General features: G+C 35.9%; 2 protein-coding genes and 1 pseudogene across 3 annotated transcripts; all 3 read right to left on the reverse strand.

Moving 5' to 3' along the window:
* Positions 1 to 82: 82 nt before the first annotated feature.
* Positions 83 to 3911, reverse strand: LOC130728438 (MDIS1-interacting receptor like kinase 2-like). The gene is made up of 2 exons (XM_057579913.1): positions 925 to 3911; positions 83 to 608 (listed from the first exon to the last, which is right to left on the reverse strand). The coding sequence occupies exons 1-2, from the start codon at positions 3752 to 3754 to the stop codon at positions 247 to 249; spliced, it is 3192 nt and encodes a 1063-aa protein (XP_057435896.1). The 5' UTR covers positions 3755 to 3911; the 3' UTR covers positions 83 to 246.
* Positions 3912 to 8009: 4098 nt separating this feature from the next.
* Positions 8010 to 11869, reverse strand: LOC130728437 (MDIS1-interacting receptor like kinase 2-like). Of its 2 annotated transcripts, XM_057579912.1 has the most exons (3): positions 11749 to 11869; positions 8910 to 11657; positions 8010 to 8553 (listed from the first exon to the last, which is right to left on the reverse strand). In XM_057579912.1, exons 2-3 carry the CDS (start codon positions 11383 to 11385, stop codon positions 8198 to 8200), a joined length of 2832 nt encoding a protein of 943 aa, XP_057435895.1. In that variant the 5' UTR covers positions 11386 to 11657; positions 11749 to 11869; the 3' UTR covers positions 8010 to 8197. The 2 variants fall into 2 exon arrangements, with proteins under 2 accessions (XP_057435895.1, XP_057435893.1); XM_057579910.1 differs by having other exon boundaries at positions 8910 to 11857.
* A 12246-nt stretch (positions 11870 to 24115) lies between these two features.
* On the reverse strand, positions 24116 to 26790 carry LOC130714962 (subtilisin-like protease Glyma18g48580; annotated as a pseudogene).
* Positions 26791 to 27390: the final 600 nt, after the last annotated feature.

Below are 27390 nucleotides of genomic sequence, written 5' to 3' on the forward strand. Positions count from 1 at the left end.
TTTTAAACAACCACTTCTCTCAAAACACACCATTCAATCAAGAGTCCGTTTGGGCTTAAAGCGTGGCCAAGGGAGGAGGAGGTGAGAAATAAATTCAAGTTTTTTATTTTTGCCCTTTCACTATGCATTCAATCTTGACCATCAATTTAAATTTTGTATCTAACAGTTAGAATTGACTGGTTCAACGATGGACCAAAAATGTCTTTACACACTTACTTCAACTGTCAATAATGTACAAGAGATGATTTAGTGGAGTTGTCCTACTCTTACCATAGGAAACTGGTACCCCAAAGCCAAAGGTGGCTTTCCTAATACAAGAGCCTTGGATACTTGATCCATAGTTGGACGAGAATGTGGATTTTTCCTCAAGCAAGCAAGTGCCAGACTTGCAATCAAGATCACCTCCTCATCAATTGGTTTTTCAACCTGATGAGGTCTTTGATCTAAAATATCAATCAATAGCAAATCATTAACCATTGGTACTGTAGATGGTGACATCAATGAAGAAATAAGATCTCCTGGATGCATTCCCATGATGATTTCCAAAGCAAACACCCCAAAGCTATATACATCACATTTCTCATTCACTTGCATTGTCTGAGCGAGCTCTGCAGAAGTAAAAATATCCAATGTTATATTATGCACAAATCAATGTGGGTTTCAATCAAATCAAGTGAAGTAGCATGCATGTATTTTTTTAATGGACGGTATTTACACATCACATGTTTAAAAATCAAATATGGTGAGAAGCATTTGGGTGTTAGAATTGATTCTAAAGAGAAAGAAGCTGATCCAAACATGCTATAAAATTCTTGCATTAGGATTAGTCAAATTCTTGCACAGGTGAACTTTGATGTAAGAAGGCTGCAAATGAAAAACGATATGATAATTTCAATTTTTAAATATGATGGAAAAGGGTCTAACCTGGAGCTGCATAACCAAAGGTGCCTGCAAATGCGGTCCAAGTATGTGAACCAGGCTTCAGAAACTTTGCTGTTCCAAAATCAGAGACATGAGCTTCATATTGAAGATCTAGAAGAACATTCTTGCTTGATATGTCGCGGTGAATTATAGGAGGAGAACAATCATGGTGCATATAGGACAAAGCGTTGGCCACACCTTTCACAACATTCACCCTCTTTTCCCAATCAAATGCTGCTGCTTGTGTGTCACTGTTTAGCACTTGATCCAAGCTTCCCCCTTCCAAGAACTCATAAACCAAGAATGAGAACTTTGAGTGTAAGCAAAACCCATGAAGCTTTATGACATTCCGGTGCCTAATTTCCGTCAAGGTTTGAATCTCGCTGATGAAAGCCTTTGAGCTGAAATTTGACATTTCCTCATCTGTCACTGAATGAAGCTTCTTCACAGCCACAACCAAACCTGCTGGCAACAACGCCCTGTAAACGTTTCCTTGACCTCCCACTCCAATGAGATATTTGTCATCAAAATTCTCTGTAGCTTCAATGATATTCTCAAACATTATCTTTCCATCATAGCTCCACACGGAAAAGAGTGCTACCCTTTCAGGTTCTTCTTCAGATTGAATTTCTTCCTTTGGTTTACTTCTACAAAGTAGATACATTGAGAGCCCCACCCCACACAACACTAGTATTACAATTCCCACAGCAAGAAGTACCCACATGATGACTTTGTTCCTCTTTGAGCAACGTCTGAGGCCTTTGACATTACCACACAGCCCTTTGTTATTTTTAAATGATTCAATTGGAGCATTAAGAAAAGCTGGACTGTTTGGAATTGGCCCTTCTAACTGGTTGTCTGATATGTTAACAAAATCCAGTGTTCTACTGAAAGTGGAAGGAATGGTGCCGGAAAGACTATTATGTGAGAGATTCAACATTAACAAGTCCTCCGAATTTCCCAGACTTGGTGGTATCATTCCATTCAATAGATTGCCACTAAGATCCAGAGAGATCAGAGTTTTGGTAAACTGTGAGGGAATGTTTCCTTCAATTTTGTTCATGCTCAAATTTAACTTCAGCAACCTGGGTAAGATCATAACTTTTTCTGGTATTGTGCCACTCAATTCATTTCCTCCAAGATCCAAAGTTTCAAGCATCTGTAGCAATCCAATTTCTGCTGGAATTATTCCTGAAATGTCATTGTTACTAATCTTGAGCTCAGATAATTGTGCCAGGCTTCGTAGCTCCTTTGGAAGATTCCCAGTCAGGTGGTTTGAAGAAAGGTCAAGCCTGCCAAGCTTGGTTGCTCCAACAAGTTCTATTGGTATGCCACCAGAAATGTTATTGTTGGATAACTTGAGGGTGTTAAGATTAAGGTTCTTCCCCCACTTAGGTGAAATGGGGCCATACAATTTATTGTCACTCAGGTCAACAAATTCCACATCAGGATACACACCAAAATCTTGTGATATGTCCCCTTCTATTTGATTTTTATCAATCGCGAGTCTAACAATATTTGAGCAGTTCTTCAAGCTTCTTGGTACTGGACCAGTAAAATGGTTGTTAAAAGCCATGAAGTACATTAGAAACCCACCAGAGCAGATTTCAGGTGGCAAATGGCCAATGAAATCATTATTGTCTAATAACAAGGTATCCAAGATGGTTAAATTATTCAGGCTCTGTAGAATGCTACCATTGAGTTTGTTGCTGGACAGTTCCAACTTGAAGAGATTTTTCAAATTACCAATTGTGGTAGGAATAGTTCCTGAGAGATTGTTTTGTTGGAGACTCAGGGAATTCAAATTGATCAGGTTCCCTATAGAGGCAGGAATCGGTCCAGAAAGACGATTAAAGCGCAAGAACAAATCTGTGAGCTTTGTTAAGCTCCCAATGGTGGATGGAATGGGCCCTGAAAGCTTGTTGTCACTTAGCCAAAGTTCTTTCAAATTGACCAAGTTTCCTATGGAAGCTGGTATTGATCCAGAAAGATTATTGTTGTAAAGGTAGAGCAAAGACAGGTTAGACAGGTTCCCTATGGAAGGTGGGATTGTTCCAGACAAGTGGGTTGTGTTGCGAAGATAAAATTCATTTAAACTGCTCATATTACCTATTGTTTCAGGGATAGGACCAGAGAGAGGGTTCAGTGAGAGGTCAAAAATACTAACTTTTGTAAGCATCCCAATTTCTCTAGGAATGGGACCAGAAAGTTGATTGTCTGCTATGCTAAGATACTCCAAGTTTTTCAATTTTCCAATCTCTGGAGGAATGTGGCCAGACAACTTGTTGGTACTAAAGTCTAGATATGATAGTTTGGACAAGTTTCCTATGGAGCTAGGAATAGCTCCCTCTAGTTGACATTGGGAAAGATCAAGGCCATGTAGAGTCCTTAATGTCCAAATCTCTTGAGGAATGAAACCATCAAAGGGATTTATAGACAAGTTCAAAACATTTAATTTGGACATGTTACCTACTTGTGGGGGGATGGTCCCAGAAAAGGAGTTGTTATAGATATTTAGGGTAAGTAGGTTGGGGAGTGAGGAGAAACTGAGATTGTGGAGTGTACCTTTTAGTCCATAATTTTCCAGACTTATGCTAGAGATGGAGCTGGATTTGTCACACTGGATTCCTCTCCATTTGCATGGATCAGAACCTGTCCAATTTGACAAGAGAGCTTGGCTTTGGTTGTCAAGGCTTTGTTTCCACTTCAATAGAGCATTTGCTTCAGTCTCTTCAGCTGCTGCTTTGGGAAGCAAAAATGTTAGAAGGAGACACAGAAACATGATCTGGATTTGGGAGCGTGCTTGATTAATCAAAACCAGCATTTGTACCATGATTAAAAAAAAGGGTTTTTTTGTGTCAGGAATCAGGATTATGATATTGGATTTGAGGGGGAGCAAATGATGAGCAAGATGGTATGTTGAAGACTTGAAGTGGGTAAAGTTGGGTCAATTCTAGTCTGCCATTGAAAGATAATAAAAGAATTGAAGAATCTTGCTTAATGGATTAGCATGTCTGAATGCAAATTAATATATTATTTAGCACAAATCAAGCCAAATGTGTTTCACATGATTTCCGGACAATTAACATTTGTGAGTGGGGGACCTTTGGTTTGGTGTCAAGTCATGGATAGTTTCTTTTTTTGTGTTCGAAGGTTGAATTATTAGCTCAAGTTCTAGAATTTGGCTTTGACCAAAATAGAAAAATAAGCATTTGGCTAACGAGGCCCATGTTTTTCACACTCGATTCAAATAACATTTAAGTTTAAATACTATCATATAAGGAAATTGCTCACTTCATCCATACTATGAGAGTGGGTGTTCATTCCTGGTCACATTTCGGGAATTTAGTTTCTCAAAACATGTGAAAGGCATGAACATGAACTATCGTCTAATTTTTATACTTAAAATTCAAATGGTTGCCCAATGACATGATAATGAAATAAGAAGAGTTATAAATCTCAATGAGTGTGATATTTAAACTATCATTTATGCTGAAATGGATGTTTTTATCTCTGATTGTCAAAAGAGACAGAAAGTGTTTGATAAAGTAATGAATAAGGGTCAACGCAAGTAAGAACGAATCAATTTCTTTCTAAATGTTGTGTGTTCAATTTTCGTTGGTCGATGTGAGGATTGTATTGTTGAGCGAGACATACTCTAAATCGTTATAATGGTGACTGAAGCTGAATCGATGAAACTTTTATTCATATGAAAAAAAAAAGTAATGATCAACACAAATAGGATTAGAACTCAGTAGTGAATTAAATTGACTTTTTTCAAGAATTGCGATGTGGTACAATGTACTTTTTATTTTTGTCAATGTATGGGATTTTTGAATTATTGTTGGGCTTGCAATGAGATGGGCAAGTGTGATCATCTCTCGACGTTCGTTTTTTTAGCATTGTTAAACCTTGATTTTGCCTAGACTATTGATTACCCATTACTGTATGTTGGTTTCTTTCTGTTGACTGTCGAGTACATTTTTGTTCTAGTTCCAGAGGATTTTCATTTGCTAAATGGTTGTGGGCCTAAAGACAAGTTGTAAAGCTCAATATGAAAATTAGCCAGTAACTATTGCAACTTCTGTTGACTGAAATATGTGAAATTATTTGTGGATATGGTTCAGGATATTTCTAACATACTTTTTTTTTAATGATTAAACGGGGCTAAACAGCCCAAACAAAAGGAACTAAGACCTTAAATACAAAGTACGTGTTACAGAAATCAAACATAAAGGGAACTACACTAAAAAGAGGAAGAGTTTCAAAGGTCATAGAAGGAGTTAATAAACTCAAACCGTTCTTTACAAAAACATCAATAGCTGAATTAGCTTCTCTAACAATATATTTCCAATGGAAGTTATGATATTGCCCAACCAAGGAGTGGAACTCTCTCACCAAAGGGTAACAAGGGTGTGTCACCGCACAACCTTTATTCAAAAGACCAATAGCAATCTCAGAATCACTTTCAATCAGAACTTTGGAGAAGCCTTTTGTACGGGCCAGCTTCAAACCATGAATTATGCCCCACAACTTTGCTTGAAGAACCTGACAACTGCCCAAACTCACAGAGAAACCCAAAAGAAATCTCCCCTGATGATCTTTAAAAACTCCCGACACGCAGCCCGAAGACCATCTCCACTGTTTCTTATGGCCCGTATAGATGGAGCTCATCTCTTAACTCTGAAACCCTTTTATTGTGGAGTATAAAGATTCATGGATAGAAAAGGTATTTTGCTTTTTAATTTTCACATCTCTTCATATCAATTAGAAGGGTCGTTTCTGTAATAAGCTTGCTGAAATAAGCTTTGATTGTAAGATTGGTAGGAAACCACAGTTTTTTTTCCTGTTACAGACATAGAATGATGCTGAAGATACAGGTCTAAGAGATAGGACTCGTTTGGTGGATAAGAGAAACAGACACAATAGAATTGTAATCATATTCTGTTCTAATCTGTTGTTTGTTGCGCCAGCAGGGTACTATAATACAATCTTGTCCCTTATCATATCATGTCTATCATGTGTAAAAGTTATCCTGAGAGGAGAGTTGAGATAGAATATCCTGATAGGGGATGGGATAGCAATTTTTGATTCTTTTCTAGTACTCTAACCCTAAATTCAATTATTTCAATATTTATATTTTATATAATTTATAATAATATTAATTAATAAATATAAAAATAATAATTTTAGTAATACACTAATTTTATTATATATCAATTACTAGTTGCTATTGTTAAGTTACAATTATTTAGTTACTCATTAGTTTAATTAAAAAACGAACTAATTTATTAATGTGAAAGTATTGAATTTACTCATATAAAATAATTAAATTATCATTACCACTTGCTACTACTTAGTTAATATTATTTTTTTATATTATAATATAAATAAATAAAATAATTTTCATTAACAGTGAAATAGACTACTCACTTATAAATTTCTTTATTAGTATTAAATATAAACTAATTTTATATTATCATTTGCTATTATTTAAAATTATTTCTCTACTTATATAATAATTTATAATTTTTTGATTTTTTTAATTTTTTAATTACTAATTTTTAATTATTAACTAGCCACTGCTAAATTAAAATTCATTGGTTAAAATAGTTTTTACATTTAATTAAAATAGGCTCCCTTCGAGAACAAAATTTAAATAGGCTAGCTAGTTAATACAAATTAATAAATTTTAGTTAATTTTAAAACATAGGCTTATATATTAAAGTTATAAAAAAAAATTAATAGAATATCACGTTTCATAAAATTAGTTTTTTCCTCTTGTTAAAAAAAATAAAATTAATTTTTAAAAATTATTATGTATTTTGTATTCAAAAAAAATTTTGATATATTTTTCACTGTTTATATCATATCCTACCATTATCTTGCCCACCTCAAATACATGATAAGATAAGATTCTATCATACTCTCATCTTATCATGTTTTTATCAAACTCTACCATATATCTGCTCTTATCTTATCCTGACCACCAAACAGACTTGACTACCAAACAGGCCAGCCCATTAGAGTTAGAGGAAATAAAAGCTAGTTAGCCGGTTATAATTAGTGACCTTCTGTTAAGAGAGTTGGTTTTTCCCTCACTCTGAGTTAGTTACTAGTTAAGCTTGATATAAATAGCTGCTGCTAGTGTAATTTCTTATTCATTCTCATTCATAATAATGAATCACAAGTGCTTACCGAAAAAAATATATATATAATGAATCACAAGTTTCAGTTTTCTCTATGATTCTATTTCTTCACTGTTGTATCAATTGCTTCTCCTTAGGGCTCCATTCACATTCCGTCATGGTTAGACCTTCAAGTATGCTGCTACTGTTCAGTATCCTTCAACTGCAATGATGAATTGATTGAATTCTCTTCTCACTGGATGATATGGGAGCGCAGAGCGCTGTAACAATTTACTTCACTCATGGTTGATTAATTCAGTTTCTCCAACAACCGGAGACAACATTGTATACCTGGAGAACGCGGAAGAAGCATGGAAAGACCTGCATGTTCACTTCTCACAAGGAAAACATTGTATACAAAAAATAATGTGGTGATTGACAATGTTGATAGTGATGAATATGAAGAAAGCACAGTTAGACAATAGACAGGACAAGGAGAAGTTAGCTTCTGTAGGTTTTACACCAGAACAAATCAAGAGCATTATGAGATTAATCCAGCAAGCCACACAAAGCAGTGGAAATGTGTCAACAAGCTCAGTCAATCAATTCAGTACAATTGGAGAAGCAGCTGGAAATGCAAATTCAATGGATAACAATTCTGGACAAGGTAATCCTAAGGCTTTATCTTGTAGCAATCACAAAGGCGAACATTTATGGATCATGGACTCGTGCCACTGATCATATATGCTCCTTTTTGCCTATGTTCAATAGTTTTAAAAGAATCTCTCCTATTCAAGTAAGTAATCAATGATGAAGCAGGTGATTTTGAACTTGCCAAAATGTTGACTTCCAAAGTTATCAATTCGAAGTTACCAACCCAATGTTTACTAACTCACTCTAAATTTCATGCACTTTGTAGGTAGTAATGATATGAATTGGGGAAATAGAGGAAGAGAAAACTGTGAAAAGAGTAAGCATGTCTTTATATACATAATAAGGAGATACAAACACAAAAATACACTACATGATGAGTGACCAACTCTAACTAGCTAGATGAAACTAATGGTCTTTACACACTTGCATCAACTCTCACTAATATGTTCAATTTCATTTGCAATTTGCACGGATCATTATCTAGTTTCAATGATTTAATGGAGTTCTCCTACTCTTACCACAGGAAACTGGTTCCCCGATGGTGGCTTTCCTAATACAAGAGCCTTAGATACTTGATCCATAGTTGGACGATAATGTGGATTTTCTCTCAAGCAAGTAAGTGCCAGACTTGCAATCAAGATCACCTCCCCATCAATTGATTTTTCAGGCTGGGGAAGTCTTTGATCTAAAACATCAATCAATAGCAAATTATTAGCCATTGGTGCTGTAGATGATGACATCAAAGATGAAATGAGATCTCCTGGATGCTTTCCCATGATGATTTCCAAAGCAAATACTCCAAAGCTATATACATCACATTTCTCATTCACTTGCATTGTTTGAGCTAACTCTGCAAAAGTAAAAACATCAAATGTTATATTATGTGCAAATCAATGTGGGTTTCAATCAAATCAAGTGAAGTATTATGCATGTATATTTGAAATGGACTCTGTATTTACACATCACATGTTTGAAAATACTTCTACAGGAAAAATCAAATATGGTGAGAAGCAAATGGGTGTTAGAATTTATTCTAAGGAGATATAAGCTGATCCAAACATGCTATAATTCTTGCATTGGGATTAGTCCAATTCTTGCACAGGTGAGCTAATCCCTATACAGAAGTTTGATATAGAAAAAAAAGTGCAGCAAATGAAAAATGATATGATTATTTCAATTTCTAAATATGAGGGAAAGGGGTCTAACCTGGGGCTGCATAACCAAAGGTGCCTGCAAATGCAGTCCAAGTATGTGAACCAGGCTTCAGAAACTTTGCTGTTCCAAAGTCAGAGACATGAGCTTCATATCGAAGATCTAGAAGAACATTCTTGCTTGATATGTCGCGATGAATTATAGGAGGAGAGCAATCATGGTGCATATAGGACAAAGCATTGGCCACTCCTTTCACAACATTCACCCTCTTTTCCCAATCAAATGCTGCTGCTTGTGTGTCACTGTTTAGCACTTGATCCAAGCTTCCCCCTTCCAAGAACTCATAAACCAAGAATGAGAACTGTGAGTGTAAGCAAAATCCAAGAAGCTTTATGATGTTCCGGTGCCTAATTTCTGTCAGGGTTTGAACCTCGCTGATGAAAGCCTTTGAGCTGAAATTTGACATTTCCTCATCTGTCACTGAATGAAGCTTCTTCACAGCCACAACCAAACCTGCTGGCAACAACGCCCTGTAAACGTTTCCTTGACCTCCCACTCCAATGAGATATTTGTCATCAAAATTCTCTGTAGCTGCAATGATATTTTCAAACATTATTTTTCCATCATAGCTCTGTATGGAAAAGAGTCCTACCCTTTCAGGTTCTTCTACAGATTGAATTTCTTCCTTTGGTTTGCTTCTACAAAGTAGGTACATTGAGAGTCCCACCCCACACAACACTAGTATTACAATTCCCACAGCAAGAAGTACCCACATGATGACTTTGTTCCTTTTTCTACCATGGTCGGGGGAGCAAAGTCTCAAGCCTGTGACATTACCACACAACCCTTTGTTATTTTTCAATGATTCAATTGAAGCATTAAGAAAAGCTCGAACGTTTGGAATTGGCCCTTCTAAATGGTTGTCTGATACGTTAACAAAGTCCAGTGTTCTATCAAAAGTGGAAGGAATGGCGCCAGAAAGACTATTATGTGAGAGATTCAACATTAACAAGTTCTTCAACTCTCCCAGACTTGGTGGTATTATTCCATTCAACAGATTACCACTAAGATCAAGAGATATCAAAACTTCTCCAAACTGAGAGGGAATGTTTCCTTCAATTTTGTTCATGCTCAAATTCAAGTTCCGCAACCTGGGTAAGCTCATAACTTCTGTTGGTATTGTGCCACTCAATTCATTTCCTCCAAGATCCAAAGTGTCAAGCATTTGTAGCGATCCAATTTCTGCTGGAATGTTTCCTGAAATGTAATTGTCACTAATCTTGAGCTCAGCTAATTGTGTCAGGCTTCCTAGCTCCTTTGGAAGCTTCCCAGTCAAGTGGTTTGAAGAAAGGTGAAGCCTGCCAAGCTTGGTTGCTCCAAAAAGTTCTAGTGGTATGCCACCAGAAATGTTATTGTTGGATAACTTTAGGGTGTTAAGATTAAGGCTCTTCCCCCACTTAGGTGAAATGGGGCCATGAAATTTATTGTCACTCAGATCAACATATTCCAAATCAGGATACACACCAAAATCTTGTGCTATGTCCCCTTCTATTTTGTTTTTCTGAATCTGGAGCCTAACAAGACTTGAACAGTTCTTCAAGCTTGTTGGTACTGGACCTGTAAAATGGTTGTCATAAGCATTGAAGTATGCCAGTGACCCACCAGAGCAGATTTGAGGTGGCAAATGGCCAGTGAAATCATTTTCTGCTATTACCAAGGAATACAAGTTGGTAATGCTATTCAGGCTCTGTGGAATGCTACCATTGAGTTTGTTGGTGGACAGTTCCAACACAGTGAGCCTTTTCAAATTACCAATTGTAGTAGGAATAGTTCCTGAGAGATTGTTACTTTGGAGACTGAGGCGATTCAAATTGATAAGATTCCATATAGAGGCAGGAATTGGTCCAGAAAAATGATTAAAGCTCAAGTATAAGTCTGTGAGCTTTGTCAAGCTCCCAATGGTGGAAGGAATGGACCCTGAAAATTGGTTGTAATCAAGCGTAAGCTGTTTCAAATTGACCAAGTTTCCTATGGAATCTGGTATTGATCCAGAAAGATTGTTGCGGTAAAGTTGGAGCTCGGACAAGTTAGACCTGTTCCATAAGGAAGGTGGGATTGGTCCAGAAAGTTGGGAAATATTAGCAATATAAAGTCTATTTAAACTGCTCATGTTACCTATTGTTTCAGGGATAGTACCAGAGAGAGGGTTGAATGAAAGATCAAGAAACCTAAGGTTTGTGAGCATCCCAATTTCACTTGGAATGGAACCAGAAAGCTTGTTTTCTGCAAGGGCAAGGTACTCCAAGCTGTTCATTTTTCCAATCTCAGAAGGAATGTGACCATACAATTTGTTTTCACCCAAGTCTAGATATGATAGGCTGGACAAGTTTGTAATGTAACTTGGAATAGAACCCTCTAGTTGACAAGCGTAAAAATCAAGGACATGTAAACTCCTTAATGTCCAAATTTCTTGAGGAATTAAACCATCAAAGGAATTGTAAGACAAGTTCAAAAGATTTATTTTGGGCATGCCACCTACTTGTGGTGGGATGGTCCCAAAAAAGAAGTTGCTAGAGATATCTAGGCTGAGGAGGTTGGGGAATGAGGAGAAGCTGAGATTGTGGAGTGTACCTTTGAGTCCATAATTTGCAAGACTTATGTTGGAGATGGAGTTGGATTTGTCACATTGAATTCCTTTCCATTTGCATGGATCAGAACCTGTCCAAGTTGACAAGAGAGCTTGGCTTTGGTTGTCAAGGCTCTGTTTCCATTTCAACAGAGCACTTCCTTCAGTCACTTGAGCTGCATCTTGGGGAAGCAAAAGTGTTAGAAGGACACAGAAGAACATGAACTGGATTTGAGAGCTTCTTTGAATCACAACCAGCATGCGTACCATGATTGAAGTAACAGGGTTCTTGTATCAAGATTATGTTCTTGGATTGGATGGTGTGACATAGTAGGAGCTGATAGACCCTTTATAAAGCAATGATGACGAAGTGGGTACAAATATATATATTCTAGCCAATTCAATTAAGTCTAACACTCAGGCAATAAAATAGTCGTGGTTGAAGGACTAGCATGTCTGTATGCAATTTTGGTTAAGATACCTTTCAAAAACTAATATTAATGGCGCAAATGTGTTTCACATGATTGGCTTTGAATTTTTTTTTTTTTTGCATGGAGCATTTAGCAATACTCTCTTATTGATCACTTAAAATGTATGCAGTATTTGTGTGTTTGAAGGTTATATTATTAATTTTTTTTCATAAACTGTCCGGTATGCGGTTAACATTAAGATGATAATATTTTAAATTTGAAATTTAGTCACAATTAAGACTTTTTATCTCTTTTATTTTATGTGTATTATGTGGAAATTAAGCTTGGAAATATTCTCACTCCGTCACTCACTCGGTTTGGGTTGCTAGAGCTACCAATTGTGAGTATATTATTGACTTAGATTATAGTAGTTGGCTTTGACCAAATAGGAAAATAAAGTATTTGGCTAATGGGGCCATGTTTTTTACGCTCAATTCAAATTAATAACATTGAAATTAAATATTTATATAAGAGTTAGTAAGAGATTTCTTTTGTTTCCACCTAAAGTCTCTCTTTGCACAAATATAGCTTTCAAAATTTAATTTTAAAAAATGATTGGCTTCTAGAAATTAATTTTTAAAAGCACATGAACGGTGCATGGGGAGTTTTTATGTCACCAAAAGACACCTCTTCATACATTTAGAGGCATTGACTTTTTTATGGTTAATATATTGATTTATGATTTAATTTTTTAAGCGATTTTAATTTTAGTTTTTTAGCGATAAAATAATGTTTAGTACAATCATTTTTATAATTACTGGATTATTTTGACTGTGACTTTCATATTTTTTTCTACTCCACACGTATAAGGTTAACACTTTGTTTGTTTGTAGAGAGATAGAGAAGAGATGGAGGGGGAGAGAGAGAGATAGAGGGAGGAAGGAGGTGCCATGTGTATTTGGTTGTTGGAGAGGAGGGAAGAGAGTTTAGACTTTTTTACCTTGGTAGTGTAAATTTAGAATTTATTTACCAATATGGTGTAACTTTTAAAAAATTTACGGAACTAGTGTAAATCGCCACTACCAGTGGCGATATCTATTTTTTTTTTCTCACCCTCACAAGAAATTGCCAATAAGGGTGGGGATATTTGTCCTTTTTTTTTTGTGTCGTCATTACGATTGGCGTTAACAATATATATATATTTTTAAATTTTTTTAACAAAATGCCATTAACAGTGGCGATATTTCTTTTTAAATAATAACGCCAACAAGATTGGCGATTTGTTTTTTTTTGTTTTTTCTTAAATATTAAAAATAGTATCCATGTTTGATTATAATGGCATGCATTTTGTTTTTTTTACATGCATACATTTAATTTTTTTTACGGGACTATTTGTTTTTGTTTTTATTTTTAAAAGTAACTGAGTACTAAACCTCTATATATAGTGTTATTATTTAATGTATTACTATTTAACTTAAAATTAACTATATATTTTAGTGTTTAAAAAAACTATATTTTATAAATTTTAAAATAAATCAAACTGAACAAAAAATTAAAACGTGAATGATAAATACTATAGGAATTTCAAAATACCATTATAACCAAAATCAAAAGGTAATGTTTTAAAAAAGCTTGTTAAAAAAAAGAAAAAGAAAAAAGTTACCGCAAGTGCTAATGGCGTTTTGTTGAAAAAAAAAATCAAAGTCGCCACTTATAATGGCGACACTAATAAAAAAACAAATATCACCACACTTTCTGGCGATTTCTAGTGAGGGTGAGAAAAAAAAGTAGATATCACCACTGATAGTGACGATTTACACTAACTCCGTAAATAATTTAAAAGTTACACCAAATTGGTAAATAAATTCCAAATTTACACTACCAAGGTAAAAAAGTCGAGAGTTTAATTGATGGGTCTCACACCTTTATTTGGTCTCTCCAATTTGAAGAGAGGAAATGAACAGTAAAGGGGGGAGAACATGTGCCGGTTTTTATATTTTTTTTTTCAATTCCGTCATGTTTAGTGGCGGTTTTAAACCGCCACTTTATTTTTTTTTGCATTTTCTTTACATTTTTGTGGCGGTTTAGAACCACCACTATATGCTTTTTGACTTTTTTGTTTTTAAAAATGTTTTTTATTCAAAAGTTAATTTTTCTCTCTCTCTTCCACCTCATTATTCTTCATCTCTCTCTTCTTTATCTCTACTATACCAAACAACCTCTAAATCCACTCTATTTCTCATTTATTTCTCTCTACTCAACTTCTCTCTTCTCTACTCTCTCCCTATCTCCATCTTCGCTACCAAACAAAGCATAAGTGTGTGTTTTTCAATAACAACTTGTAGCAATTCTTTCTCTCTTGAAGAAGCTTGGAGTGCAAGGAAACCCTCAATCCGACTCCTCAAATTTTTTTTTTGAGCGTATAACATATGTCCATGTGTCAGGCGTGTGAAATTGGAAAATTGCGGTGGTTTGAAAACCCTGCAAAGATGATTCCCTGTGAATTCTCAAAACAAACATTCATGTGAATTTTGCTTTGGAAATGTTTCCTGCGAATTTGTTCGGACTTATTTTTGTTGTAATGCACGCAGGAAATTTCGAGAATAATTAAGCCGCAAGGACTGTTTGGTGGTCAGTTCTTATCGGAACTGTATAAATATTACACCTGCTTAATAATTGAGTAATGCTATATGGTACGAGAGAATATGTACGACTAGTGCACGAGTGTAATTTAAAACCGCCACAAAATTACAACTGTTAAAAAAAAAGCAAAGCTACGGTTTCTAGCGGTTTAAAACCGCCACAAAATTACAACTGTCAAAAATAAAAAGAAAAGCTACGGTTTCTGGCGGTTAAAAACCGCCAGAAATTTCTTCGTGCGTGGTGCACGAGGCCCAAGGTCGTGCCCCACAGCATTTTCCTTAATAATTAGATATATTAAATGGTGACTTTTTTTGGTACATACATATGAAATGATGACAAATTTTAATAACAAGACTTGTTTGTCAGATTAATATAATAAATTATGTGGTTTGGATGGTTTATTCTAATTCGCGATTAGTGACTAGTTAGATTCGTGATTATTTATTTTCATTTATAGATAATCCATTGAGTTTTAGTTTAGCCTTTTCTCCTACAAGATGCTTTATAGGTATTATATAGTACAAAGAAAATGAGAAGAAAAAAAGTGGAACTTTTAGTAATTTAGATTGAAAGAAAATAAAATAGGAAAATAAAACTATCTTTTATTTATATGGATTGATAAAAAAAAGTGTGATGCTATCTTATCCTTATTGTGAAATTTATGTAAATAATTCATCTATATATTATATAAATTGTGTAATCATTTAAAAAGTTTGGAAATTGACTAATTTAACTCTATGTCTCTAATATATTTCGAGCTCATATTGGTCTTGTTGTGGTGTGCAAGCAAGAGCGCCATGGCTCCCTCAAGCTTTTTGTAAAAATCTTATATAATGAATTGCATTTAAATATTGTGTTCAACAAAATATAACAAACATATGATGGCGTGCTTACTTTGCTAAATTAACTTTGTGTCCCAGTGGTTGTTGTCTTTATATATTTTTGTCAATCAAAGTCCTCTTTTTGCACTTTTTTTAATGTATTATTTTCACATTGTTTTTTTTTTTACCAACTATCCAATTGGCTTCACTTGTGACCAGATTTAAAAACTTACAAGTGTGTATAGAAATTTTTAATTTGTTGTCTCTAGTCCTCTTTAAGTACTTATTTTAATTTGAGAATCCATCTATATCTTTTAAGAGATTAATTTTTAGGCATTGACAGTGTAAAAAAATTTACACAGTCATTCAATCACAACCTTTAATTTTATTTCCTATTTTAAATATTATTAAGTTCAAAATGAATTATAAATTAATAATATGGATAGTTGTGATTGAATTATTGTGTAAACTTATTTACACTGTTAGTGCATAGAAATTAATCTCATCGTTTAATTTAACATTAATCTTAATATTAACTATTATACTATTGTTTAAAAAAATATTATACTATTAATTACACAAACTCAAAAATAAATCCAACAATTACCATGTGTACCATGGAGAAGCTTTTCTTGCGGAACTTCTTGCAGTGATAAGAGGTCTGACCTTGGCATGGCAGCAAAGAATTCGGAAGCTATTGTGTTTCTCTGATTGTATGGAGGTGGTGAAGGCTCTTACCGATAATAGATCGCATAACTTATATTCTCATGCAGCGTATCTAGCGGAAGCAAGGGACTTGATACACCAAGATTGGGAAGTTTCTCTTCATTATCTTCCTAGAGAACAGAATGCCCATGCGGATGCTCTTGCGAGTTTGGGGGTAAGGCTTAGCATTGCCTTTACTACGTGGTCCGTATTGGATCAAGCGCTTACCACTACGCCAAAAGCAATTGCTGTTAGTGAGGGCGCAACTTTATTTCCTTATAGCACAGAGTCCTCAAGGGGCTGCGATGTTAAGCGCCATGGGGTGGGATGTTAAGCCCATCGAATCCTAAGGGTGACGCTGGATTAATAAATCCAACAATCTCCCCCCCAGTGTTAGCCGGGGGATTCGAACCCATGACCTTGCTCTGATACCACTTATTGGATCAAGCGCTTACTAGTTGACCCAGATGAACCTATCTTGGCCAATCCTATCCAAGAGGCAGACCCCTTAGTCCAACAGGCTCACCCTGTCCCTGACCAACAAGAGCCAATTCAACCAGACCCTGAACCTGAACAATCAGTATCTAACCAATCCTCGGTTAGATCACCTCATCCTCTGGTTGAAACTTCAGACCCTCACCGTGGAACCTCTGAACCCAATGCTCCCATAATTAACATTGGTTCTCCACAAGGTGCCTCTGAAGCTCATAGCAGCAATCACCCAGCCTCTCCTGCACCCAACCTCTCCATCATTCCCTATACTCACCTTCAACCCACATCTCTCTCTGAGTGCATCAATATTTTCAATCATGAAGCCTCCTTGAGGCTCCGCAATGTGCACGGTCAGACTGACCTCAGTGAGAATGCTGAAAATGTGGCTGATGAGTGGAACGAGTTGAGCACTTGGCTGGTGGCTCAGTTTCCCGTTATGCTGCAGCTCCTGCATGCAGAGGGCAGTCAGAGCATTGAGGCTGCAAAGCAAAGATTTGCTAGGAGGGTGGCTCTTCATGAACTAGAACAGAGAACAAAGCTTCTTGAAGCCATTGAAGAAGCCAAGAGACAGAAAGAACAAGAAGAAGAAGCTGCCCGTCAAGCAGCAGCTCAGGCTGAACAAGCCAGACTTGAGGCAGAACGTCTTGAAGCTGAAGCTGAGGCAGAGCGACTTGCACCAGTTCCATTTACTCCTGCTGCTTCTGCTTCCATTCCAGAACCTCAAGCTGCTCAGAACGTTCCTTCAAGCTCTACTCCGTCAAGCGCTTACCACTACGCCAAAAGCAATTGCTGTTAGTGAGGGCGCAACTTTATTTCCTTATAGCACAGAGTCCTCAAGGGGCTGCGATGTTAAGCGCCATGGGGTGGGATGTTAAGCCCATCGAATCCTAAGGGTGACGCTGGATTAATAAATCCAACAGTCCGCACCCCCTCCTGAGATTATGCCTCTGATGGGTTGTGGCTAGTTTTCTTTTTCTTTTGTTGTTTTGTCTTGCTTTGTTTTATGCTTTCCCATGTACCAAAAAAAAAATAATGCTAATAAAAAAATTAATTCATGAAATGAAATGAAATGATATTTTGGCTCCTCAAATATATATTTCCTCTCAGTTCTGCCACTGGTAGTGTGTTATGTCTTTCTACATGGACTTTGCATCCAAGTACTTATATGACCACCTTTCCTTTCTCGGTTTCTCTTTTCCCTTCAAATTAATACCAACATATTAACCACTTCATGTTTCTTATGTTTGTTTGATTCTTAAGTTATGTCTCGAGTTTGAATTTAATGAATGGAATAAATTCTCAATGAGAGAGTTGGTCTCACCATAATGACGTAGATATTGTCAGCTCAAATATGATTATTTTTCATTGATGAAACATATAATACACCAAAAATATAAACATATTTTCCTCTAAAAAACACACAAGCATATCTACAATAACGTAACAACGACAATTATACTTCTTACACCTCCTCCATCCCATGACTCTATCTCATACTCTTTACCATAATGAGTTAAAGCATAGTGTTATTCAAACCCTAGTTTTGACACCCTATGTGTGAGCTCAACATCACGTTGAAGCAAATAACTAGAAACTCATATTTGGATCTTTGAATCAGTTTCTCTTAAATTTGTGTTAGCCATAACTCTAACCCAAAAACTAACTTAGGTGTAGGGGTTGCTCAATCTTTTTAAACACTTGTTTGGTCATACTTGTAGTCAATATGAGACTTTAACACCCTCGTACAAATGTTGTACAGCTAGAGCATGGGATTTGTAGAAATTTTGCGGGTGGCCTATGTGTGGTCTCCAATTAACGAATCTAAGATACTCTTTTAGCATCTTAGAATTTGGGAGACTTAAATCTACTCCCAAAAGCTAGCTTTTGGGTGATAATAGGTAGATATACCATTTATAAATACTTATTTTGCCATATTTCTAGTCAATATGGAACCTCAAGAACTTTCACCCCTCACCTCAAGTCCTCAATGAAACCTTTTATAATAAGTAGATATACAATTTATAAATACTTATTTTGACCAATGCTCCACATATGGTTGCACATAGAGAAACCTTCATTCGACATCGCCCAACACCCTTTCACGCCTTTTTGCCAAAACCCTTCTCCCATTCTATTTCCTTTCCCATGTAAACTTGAAATCAGTAGTTCCTTGATCTAGAAAACTACAGTAATCCATCATGCCCAACATGCTCATAGTTATGGCTTCCAAATAATCTCCACCCAACTCCTAATCATAAGATAAGGTGATCTCATTGTAGTTGTAGTCACCAAGAGTCAACCAAGGGTCACAAATTTATTGTCTCTGACATGCAAGATAATTCCATAGCTCTTCTCGCTTTCTAGAGTTTGAGCTCACATACACCACTTAGCAAGCCCATCTTCTGACTCCATGGACAATAGCCATTAAGCCACTTGAGCATCTAAGTCCACAACATAAGTAATGAATTCTCGATTTGGAAGTACAAAACACAAACTGTAACGCCCCGATTTCTCGACGGTCACTTTAGTAACTTTTCCAAAAACGTGGGTGAATTTTTGCCGAATATTAAAACCTTTTTAAAACATAGCTTAACAATAAAGAAGTAGTAACATGAGTAAATAGACTGAATAATTTCATTTTATAAACAAAAGCTTAGTACATTAACTCCTTCAAAATTAAAGACAGATGTTATTAAACTAATGTTCGACCACCCCCAAGCCAACACAACAAAAAGGTCTCTAGTTTAGGTTCAATACATATAAAAGAACTCGGCTCACCCCAAAAAACAGACTCAATTATCACACTCAATACCCGACTCATGGTCCACGTGCCTCCAAGGCTTCCTCCAACGCTCGCATCACTTTGTCCTGCATCCTCTACTCTCACTGGTCCCAAAGATGAACCATTGGTCACGTGGTTGATGTCCTAAAACTTGTCGTCGTCCACATCAAGTAGGTACAGGGTCACATCCCGTCTGATCACACACATGCTTATCGTTTGAGCGTTAAACAACAAACAACAAACAAGCAAGAGTCAACTTCTAACACACACATGTCATAAGTAGGGTATACTACCCTATCAATCACAAGTTCTTCCCCTAAGCTAACATTCACAAATCGGGGAACTATATTAAGTTCTAAGATTCACAAGTATGGGGAACTATCCCATAGTTCTAAGTTCAGTTAGTCGATGCTCGTGTAGATGCATGCAGACGCTTCAGATATCAATTCAACCAATCCCTCATGGAAAGGCAGGACGAACACGACTCCACGATCAGGGTTGGCCCTCACCAACGCACTGTTGTTCCTCAGCTCCACGATCGGGGTTGGCCCTCACCAACACGTTTTCGTATTTCGTTCGTCCTTTGTTCATGTTCACCCGATGAACATCACCACTAACTAGCCCAATCCAGTTCACCAGTCGTGGACACCAAGCTCAATCCAAGTCACTTGGCCACAAATGCATGCCATGCAAGTTAGTTATCATCTCTAGGCCCTAAGCTTTTCATGTTCATCTCTTGAACATAATCTCATAACATAAATATAACTTGCATTCATCTCAATAAATGAAGCTAACACCCTAGTCACATAGCCATGTTCATAATAACAACAACTAACATTTATTGCATCTATAATCAAATAGTATTTCTAGCACATACAACATTGATAACCCTAGTATCATGTTCATTCGAACATTCACAATCACAATCAATATTCTAGGCCGAGGCTGAAGTACTATCCTTACTATCATATTCATCTAGCATACGGTCCTTAACATTTCACAATCATACAACCACAATCAATAATTATAGGTCGTAGCCGAAGTTCCCTTACAAAGACCAAAAACGTGATGATTGTGAAATGACGCCAAAAACTTGATAACTCCTAGGCAAGTGTACCTATTTGTTAAGTAGTAATAAATTATCGAACTCAAGGATTGCGGCCATCTAAATTAATTTAACCTATTAAATAACTAAAAAGACTAGTAAAAAGGTTTTGGGGGTAAATAATTGTTGTTGAAAACAAACTTAATTGAAAGTTGCAGAATTCAGTGAAAAGCAATTACGTAATATTGAAAGCAATCAAAAGGGGAAGTACCTGGGGTAGGATTTCATCAATCTCACTTATGTTCTTAATAGACTAATTAACTCATGAATTATCTAACTTATTTATGATGCTTGCCTAAGTTTCTACGTGATAATCTCTTAACTACGCAGAACTTCCAATTAAACTGCTAACACTAATCTCTTAATTCCTAGACGAATTCAATTGGAGAATTAAAGTACATAGTTACTAGCCAACACAATTAGAAGTTACCCTTATCTCTAAGGCGTAGGCGTTCCTAATCAATTCCTCACCGGATCTTTATTTTCTACCGATTTCTCAATCGCATACAAAATAGCAAAGTTAATCTTCATGCATAAAGATTCATAGATAAAAGATGAGAAATTCATAAATAAAAATAGGATTCATGAGTCAAAAAGTAAATCAAAACATAAGGTTAAGAGTATCAAACCGAACACCCCAAGTACCTACGAAGGTTTAGCCGCTTCCATGATCAAATAAATTATTGAAATAAAAAGAGTTCTTCAAAAAGCTCAAAGTGGTGCTAGGGTTAACTCCAGGAAAAAAAACTCAAGAACGGCTGCTGCTCTCAATACCAAAAGTTCCGTTCAATACTCATTCTCCTCAAATATATATTCTTCTGTTTCTTTATTTCTATTCAAATCCGTACCAATCACGTGATCTCTCACTCTCTGGCTGATTTTGCTCTTGGTCCAACACTCCTGCCACGTGTCGCGTCACCATTGGTTCAATCTATAAGTTAGTATTCCAGTGCTTCGCGATTCACATCCTTATGGTGGTCCTCCAGCATGGTTGAGCCACGTTGTGTGGAAGAAGACAGCAGCCATTGATCTCCTGCATGTGCATGTTAATTTCAGTGGACTATCACCACCAGATCATATCCTTTTCCTGATTTTCTCTTTTCCTTTTATTCCGAAAATCCTAAATAAAATAAAATCAAAATAATAAAATAAATCAAACTAAAATACTAAAAAGATAATAATTCAAAATAAAACATATCAATTAAAAATAAAATAACTTAAATCCTAATAAATCTAAATAAAAATCATAAAAATACTAAAAACCACATAAAAAAATAGTAAAATGCATGGAATAATCATGGAGTGACCTAAAATGACCAAAATATCCTAAATAATATATCAAAATGCATGGAAATAAACTAGACAAATAGCTTAAACACCCGGGTCATCAGTACGCTTCCCTACAATTCTCAGGTTGCTCCTTGAAGCTAGGTTTACACTTGGAAATGTCTTACCAACGAACAAACAGAGTAACATTACTAAACGAACAATCGGATCAATCATAAGCTCATTCCCTTATTATTGATCAGGAAATTCCCCCCAAAAAATAAAAGAAAGGAATATTCCCTCATGAAATATTCTTAGAATCATGTCCAACACCTTCCCATAAGGTGTGGCCCGAGAAATCGTCCTCACCGGCGCTGTCGGGGCAATTTTGACCTAAAAAGTCACTGTCACGGAACCAAATCAATATTACAGTCAAAACGCTCGTAATGTCGCATACATCAACATCCAGACATTATCGAGACTTAATAATTCCTCTACCAAATAATTTCCCTTATAAAGGCATTATATCATATATAGCACAAACAATTCATTAAATAATATTAAATATTTTTATTTAAATAGTAGGCCCTGAGCCGGGTCTTACATATACCCCCATTGTAACCTACTGCCCCAACTTCACAACACAACTTGTAGCCTAATCCACGCCAGAAGGAAGCCACCCCCACTAAAGAACAATTAGTCTAAAACACAACCACAATGGATGGTCGAAAAGGATCGTACAAGATCCTTAGCCCTCTGTTGTCCTTGAGCATCTGCTCCTCCAAGAATGTTCATTGTAATCAAATTTACAGTCATATTATCCATGAAATATATGGATAGAGTGGTCACCTGTAGATCTTTTCTTTAGATATTTTTATGATTTTTTCCTCAGAGTTTTTTACGACTTTACCAGTAATGTGATAATGCATGTGACTTAATACTTAAATTCATAAGAAAAGTTGCATAAAACAATATTTTTATTTTAACATTAATTAATTAGCTCTACCGTAAAACTATTGATACTTTATTTATGATTTTATTTCTATGTATTGACGATGTAAATAATTTTGGGATTTTTTATAATTTTTAAATAATTAATTAAAAATACAAATACTATAATCATATATAAAATAAAATAAAATTATAAAAAAAGGCCCCTTCCTCATTTCTCATAAAAAGTTTGAAATTATGTTTTCTTTCAAATAATTAAGAAAATGTAATCATGAAAAATTTGGTAATGAAAACTATAATGAACTTAAAATATCAAAATAATAATTATAAAATAATAAAACAAAATGAAAGTCTAAAAATCATCAACAAACAACCTTTCCTTGTTCTTCTCACCAGGTTCCTACTTCTTCTTCCTAACTTTTCATTTCACTCTTGTATTATTCACGATTTTCAATTTTCATGCTCTGTTTTTCTCAATTCGATGAATTAGGTTTTTCGATTTAGGTTCTTGCTGCCTCTAGTTGCAATTTCTGATAACAAATTGTGTTTTCTCAGAAACTGAATGTACGTTTGATTTGCATTTGCAGGAAATGACGTTGTTTGATTTCTTCCGCTGAAGCAGAAATTTGTTGTCAAATTTTGCCTAGAGTCCAATACACAGGTAAGTGGTAACAAAATGCTACAATCTATAAGAAATGTTATGTGCTTTTGATGAACAAAATTTTAACACATGCTTGTGTGTGGTACCTTTAGATTTAATTCAGCATATGCATATGCTTTTAATTTATCAGCATTCTGCAGACACTGCAGTAGCAAGTTTGTTTTGTATAGGCACAATTTTTTTGTTTTCTTGCTGTTGTGAGTTGTAACTTACGGGTTTTACGCGGTTTTGCTATCTTTGTTATGTTGGTAGTTGGTTCTCCTGTTATGCGTAATTGGGGCTAGGACAACTAGAGGCATTTCTTACTTGTATGAAGAGTGCCAACAAAGAACAATCTATAATGACATAAAACCAGGAAATATTCTTAGAGAAGAACTTCAATTCTATAGTTGCTGATTTTGGTTTGGTCAATCTTTGGAACTGGGAAAATAGACACATAACCATGATCGGAGGAAGGGGACTCCAGGCAATGCTTCTCCTGAGCTTTAGATGTCATTTCCTATAACTCACAAGTGTGATGATTGAAGCTTTAGCATGCTATTATTTAAAATCATAGGTAGGAGGATAAACCTTGATATTAAACTTCCTGAGAGTAGTGGTTGCAATCTGGGTTCAGAATTTTTTTGGTGTTGGACAGCCAGAGGAGTTAATGATTGTATGTGGGGTAGAGAGGAAAAATAAGGAGATATATGAAGTCATGGCTAAGGTAGTGTCTTTATCATACTTGAGAATGGTTGTCTCTCAAGGTGCTCATTATCATGAATGAATATTTTTTTTATAGTTAAAGTAAAAAAAAAAAAAGTCAAGCAGATATTGCATTCCAAAATCATCACTTATTACAAAGCACAATACTATGATACCAAATATAAAAACTGATACAGCAAAGTTAACGCAGATACATAGTCTATTGAAGTAGTGAAATGTAGTCAGTCACCCACATCGAGATATCCCCAAACACAAAATTATGAAATGTTTTTTCATATGTGTCGAACTGTAATGGGACTCCTGACAATGTGTCTTCCATTTGTCCATTGCAAATCCCCAAATAGGTATTTTCTCTGTTGAGTCACACTCGTTGCTTGCACAATAACTTGGAAGGTCTTCTTTTCACCAATTTTCTGGAAAGTCAAGGAATTAGGAATAACAACAATTTTATGTTCAGGCAATTGGACATTGGCAAAATATGTGCTTGGTGGCCCAACATTGGTGACGGTGCGGGTAACATTGACCACATTAGACTCAATGTTCGGTAATGTGATTGAAGGGTAGTTAAAATCTGTTATGCTGTGAGATCCTGAACAAGTAAATGTCTTCTTGTTAAGTACTGAAATGAGTTGTTGGTCATATCCAGAAGCACATAAGAAGTTCAAGTAATCAACAATGCTTAGATCATAAACAAGCCCAGGATCAATTGCACTGTTAGGTTGAACATGTCCTGAACCATGAGCAAATGGTGTTGCTAATGTTTCATCAAACGCGTCTTGTATAGGCCTGTTGGTGTTATCTCTTGTACTTGCTGCAAGGCCATATGTTTAAACATAAATTAGTAGTCCTCTAAAAATATGACATTCCTTGTCATAGAATGAAGTATGTGAATATAATGAGAAATGTGTATGCTGGAAGAAAATTAAAATTGTACAATCATATACTACCTCCCGTACTTATTATAAGAATTATAAAACTACATAACGTCCATTAAGAAATATAGTTACTAGTTAGAACACATAGAGAGAGAGAGAGAGAGAGAGAGAGAGAGAGAGAGAGAGAGAGAGAGAGAGAGAGAGAGAGAGAGAGAGAGAGAGAGATAGATAGATAGATAGATAGATAGATTACCTGTGGTCATGATTGCTGATTTAATAGCAGATGGACTCCAATTAGGATGAAGTGTCTTAATTAGTCCAGCAATACCAGAAACATGAGGGCAAGACATGGAAGTTCCTTGTAGTACATTAAATGGAAACCCTCGACGATTGTCTGATAATAGGTTAGATGCACTAGCGAATAGTGAATAGGCAGCTAGTATGTTCACACCAGGCGCAGTTACATCAGGCTAAAATAGAAAACAAAAGTAATCTCATAAAAAGTAAAAAATAGTCAAATGGAGAGTATAACTTATAAAATTCCAAGTGTTTATACCTTGAGTATTGATGGCTGGACTTGGTTGGGTCCTCTAGATGAGAATGAAGCCATAACTGGAGCTGGCCTTCTTCCAAGAAGTGTTGTTGCTTGGGACATCGTTATTGTAGAATTCCTTCAATTGAAGTACAGTAAGTGAGTAAACAGAGTCCTTCATTTGTAACATGTGATTTAAAAAATGTAACAATTTTAAAAGGTTGTCATAAGTCACAACAAAAGCATGTGTAATTACGTTGCAACTGTTGTTATTCCATGATTTTTTGGGCCCCCCACTGTAGACAAAACATGAGGCTCAGAAAGAAGTGTATTTCCATTTTGCTGTTGATTACTTAAAACCATTCCCTGTGCACCAGAAGATAGAGCTTCCTGACCCTCAGCAACTGATTTTATTTTTCCTTCTCGAACGCATACCACTATTTTGCCGTTTACTTTTGCAGGATCAAGTGTTCCAGGTCTACAAAGTTGACTACAATAACATACATATAAAAAGTGAAGGTAAGAAACTTTGGCATTTAATTTGGAAGAAATTAAGTTATTTGTGATTTGTACTTACGCATCTCGATTTGTCGCGTTGGCAAGTTTAGCATCGGTAGAACTGATCAGGGTAAAGGATTGGTTAGGCGGCAAGTTCACGAAAAGACTGGCTCCCTAGTAATTTGAAAAAATCAGTTATTTCTACTACAACAACAGTAATAGTAATAAAAACGACCCTTACAATTTAGCTTAGGTGAAACTATATTTCAAAAAGAAGGATGATACCGTGTCTGTAGTTTGTCCACTGCTGTTACTAATAGTTATAGTACTGCTGAACTCTCTATCGATGGTGCTAGCAGCAACTGTGAACACCCATGGAGCCACATTCAAGACAGTTCCAGGTGTTGGTCCATCATTTCCTGCAGATGCAACTAATAATATATTTTTGGCAAGTGCATGGAATGCTCCTATGGAAACTTCATCAGTGAAAAATTTCTGTAGGACTGATAGAATCTCTGCCTCCAGCAGACACCGAAATCACATCAACACCATCGCTTATGGCTTGTTCAATAGCAGCCAACACATCCGCACCGTAGCAACTAGCATCATCAGTTAGAGACCAGCACACTTTGTAGGATGCAACTCTAGCTCTTGGGGATCCACCTTTTGCTGTGCCATTACCATTACCAAATACTTGTGCACCAGGAACGAAATTGCCAGCAGCTATTGATAATGTGTGTGTTCCCATGGCCTACGAAGTCACGTGCTGTTTGTTGACTTGGGGGAAGTTTGCCGTTGGATGATTCATAAGCTTTGTTGAAGATTCTTGCTCCAATTAGCTTCCTGGTGTTATGTGTAGCACATATTTAGATAAATAGTATTGTTGAGTTTAGATAGGCATAAAGTGGTGATTTGTATTTCAGTATTTCCAACACATTTCTTATATGTGGAGTACTAGCAACACCCTCTTTTAAATATAAACTCTCACATACACTCTTTGTGATTGGTGGATAATTTGGAGTGTGTGCGCAACTCTTAAACCATTTTAATAGCAGTTGAATTGTTCGAACCTGTTACATGGAATTTCTTTGAACCTTGGAGGTTGTTTGATTTCACAGGTGTTACCCCCACGCCATTTTGCAGGGACAGGACCTATTCCTATGTCACTAAAACTCTTTGATTCAGGCCAAACACCTGTCCAAGTCGCGCGTTATTATGAGAATATTTGAAGAATTTATACTCTCTAGATTTGCTCTCAATTTAAGAAGTGAATTCCGCTGAATAAAATCGTGATCTTGTATTTGCAAGTGCATTCTGGCCAAGCACCTATTCAAATGTTGTTTTGAACTATAAACTTCACATAATCTATCTTAGACATCACTGTTGAAAGGAATATGTTTCATTGACACCTCTTCTAAGTGGAAAAGAGGTGGAAGTATGAGAGATATAAAAAAATAAAAAAT

The sequence above is a fragment of the Lotus japonicus genome, chromosome 1 (assembly GCF_012489685.1).
Source record: "Lotus japonicus ecotype B-129 chromosome 1, LjGifu_v1.2".
Classification (NCBI taxonomy): Eukaryota; Viridiplantae; Streptophyta; class Magnoliopsida; order Fabales; family Fabaceae; genus Lotus; species Lotus japonicus.

What these genes read in the sequence shown, in the direction of transcription:
- LOC130728438 (XM_057579913.1), bottom strand. Translation starts at nt 3,754, where the DNA reads ATGGTACAAATGCTGGTTTTGATTAATCAAGCACGCTCCCAAATCCAG. An exon ending in CTTTGGTTATGCAGCTCCAG is followed by an intron (nt 609 to 924) that starts GTTAGACCCTTT and finishes TTACTTCTGCAG; the next exon opens with AGCTCGCTCAGACAATGCAA.
- LOC130728437 (XM_057579910.1), bottom strand. Translation starts at nt 11,751, where the DNA reads ATGGTACGCATGCTGGTTGTGATTCAAAGAAGCTCTCAAATCCAGTTC. An exon ending in CTTTGGTTATGCAGCCCCAG is followed by an intron (nt 8,554 to 8,909) that starts GTTAGACCCCTT and finishes TTACTTTTGCAG; the next exon opens with AGTTAGCTCAAACAATGCAA.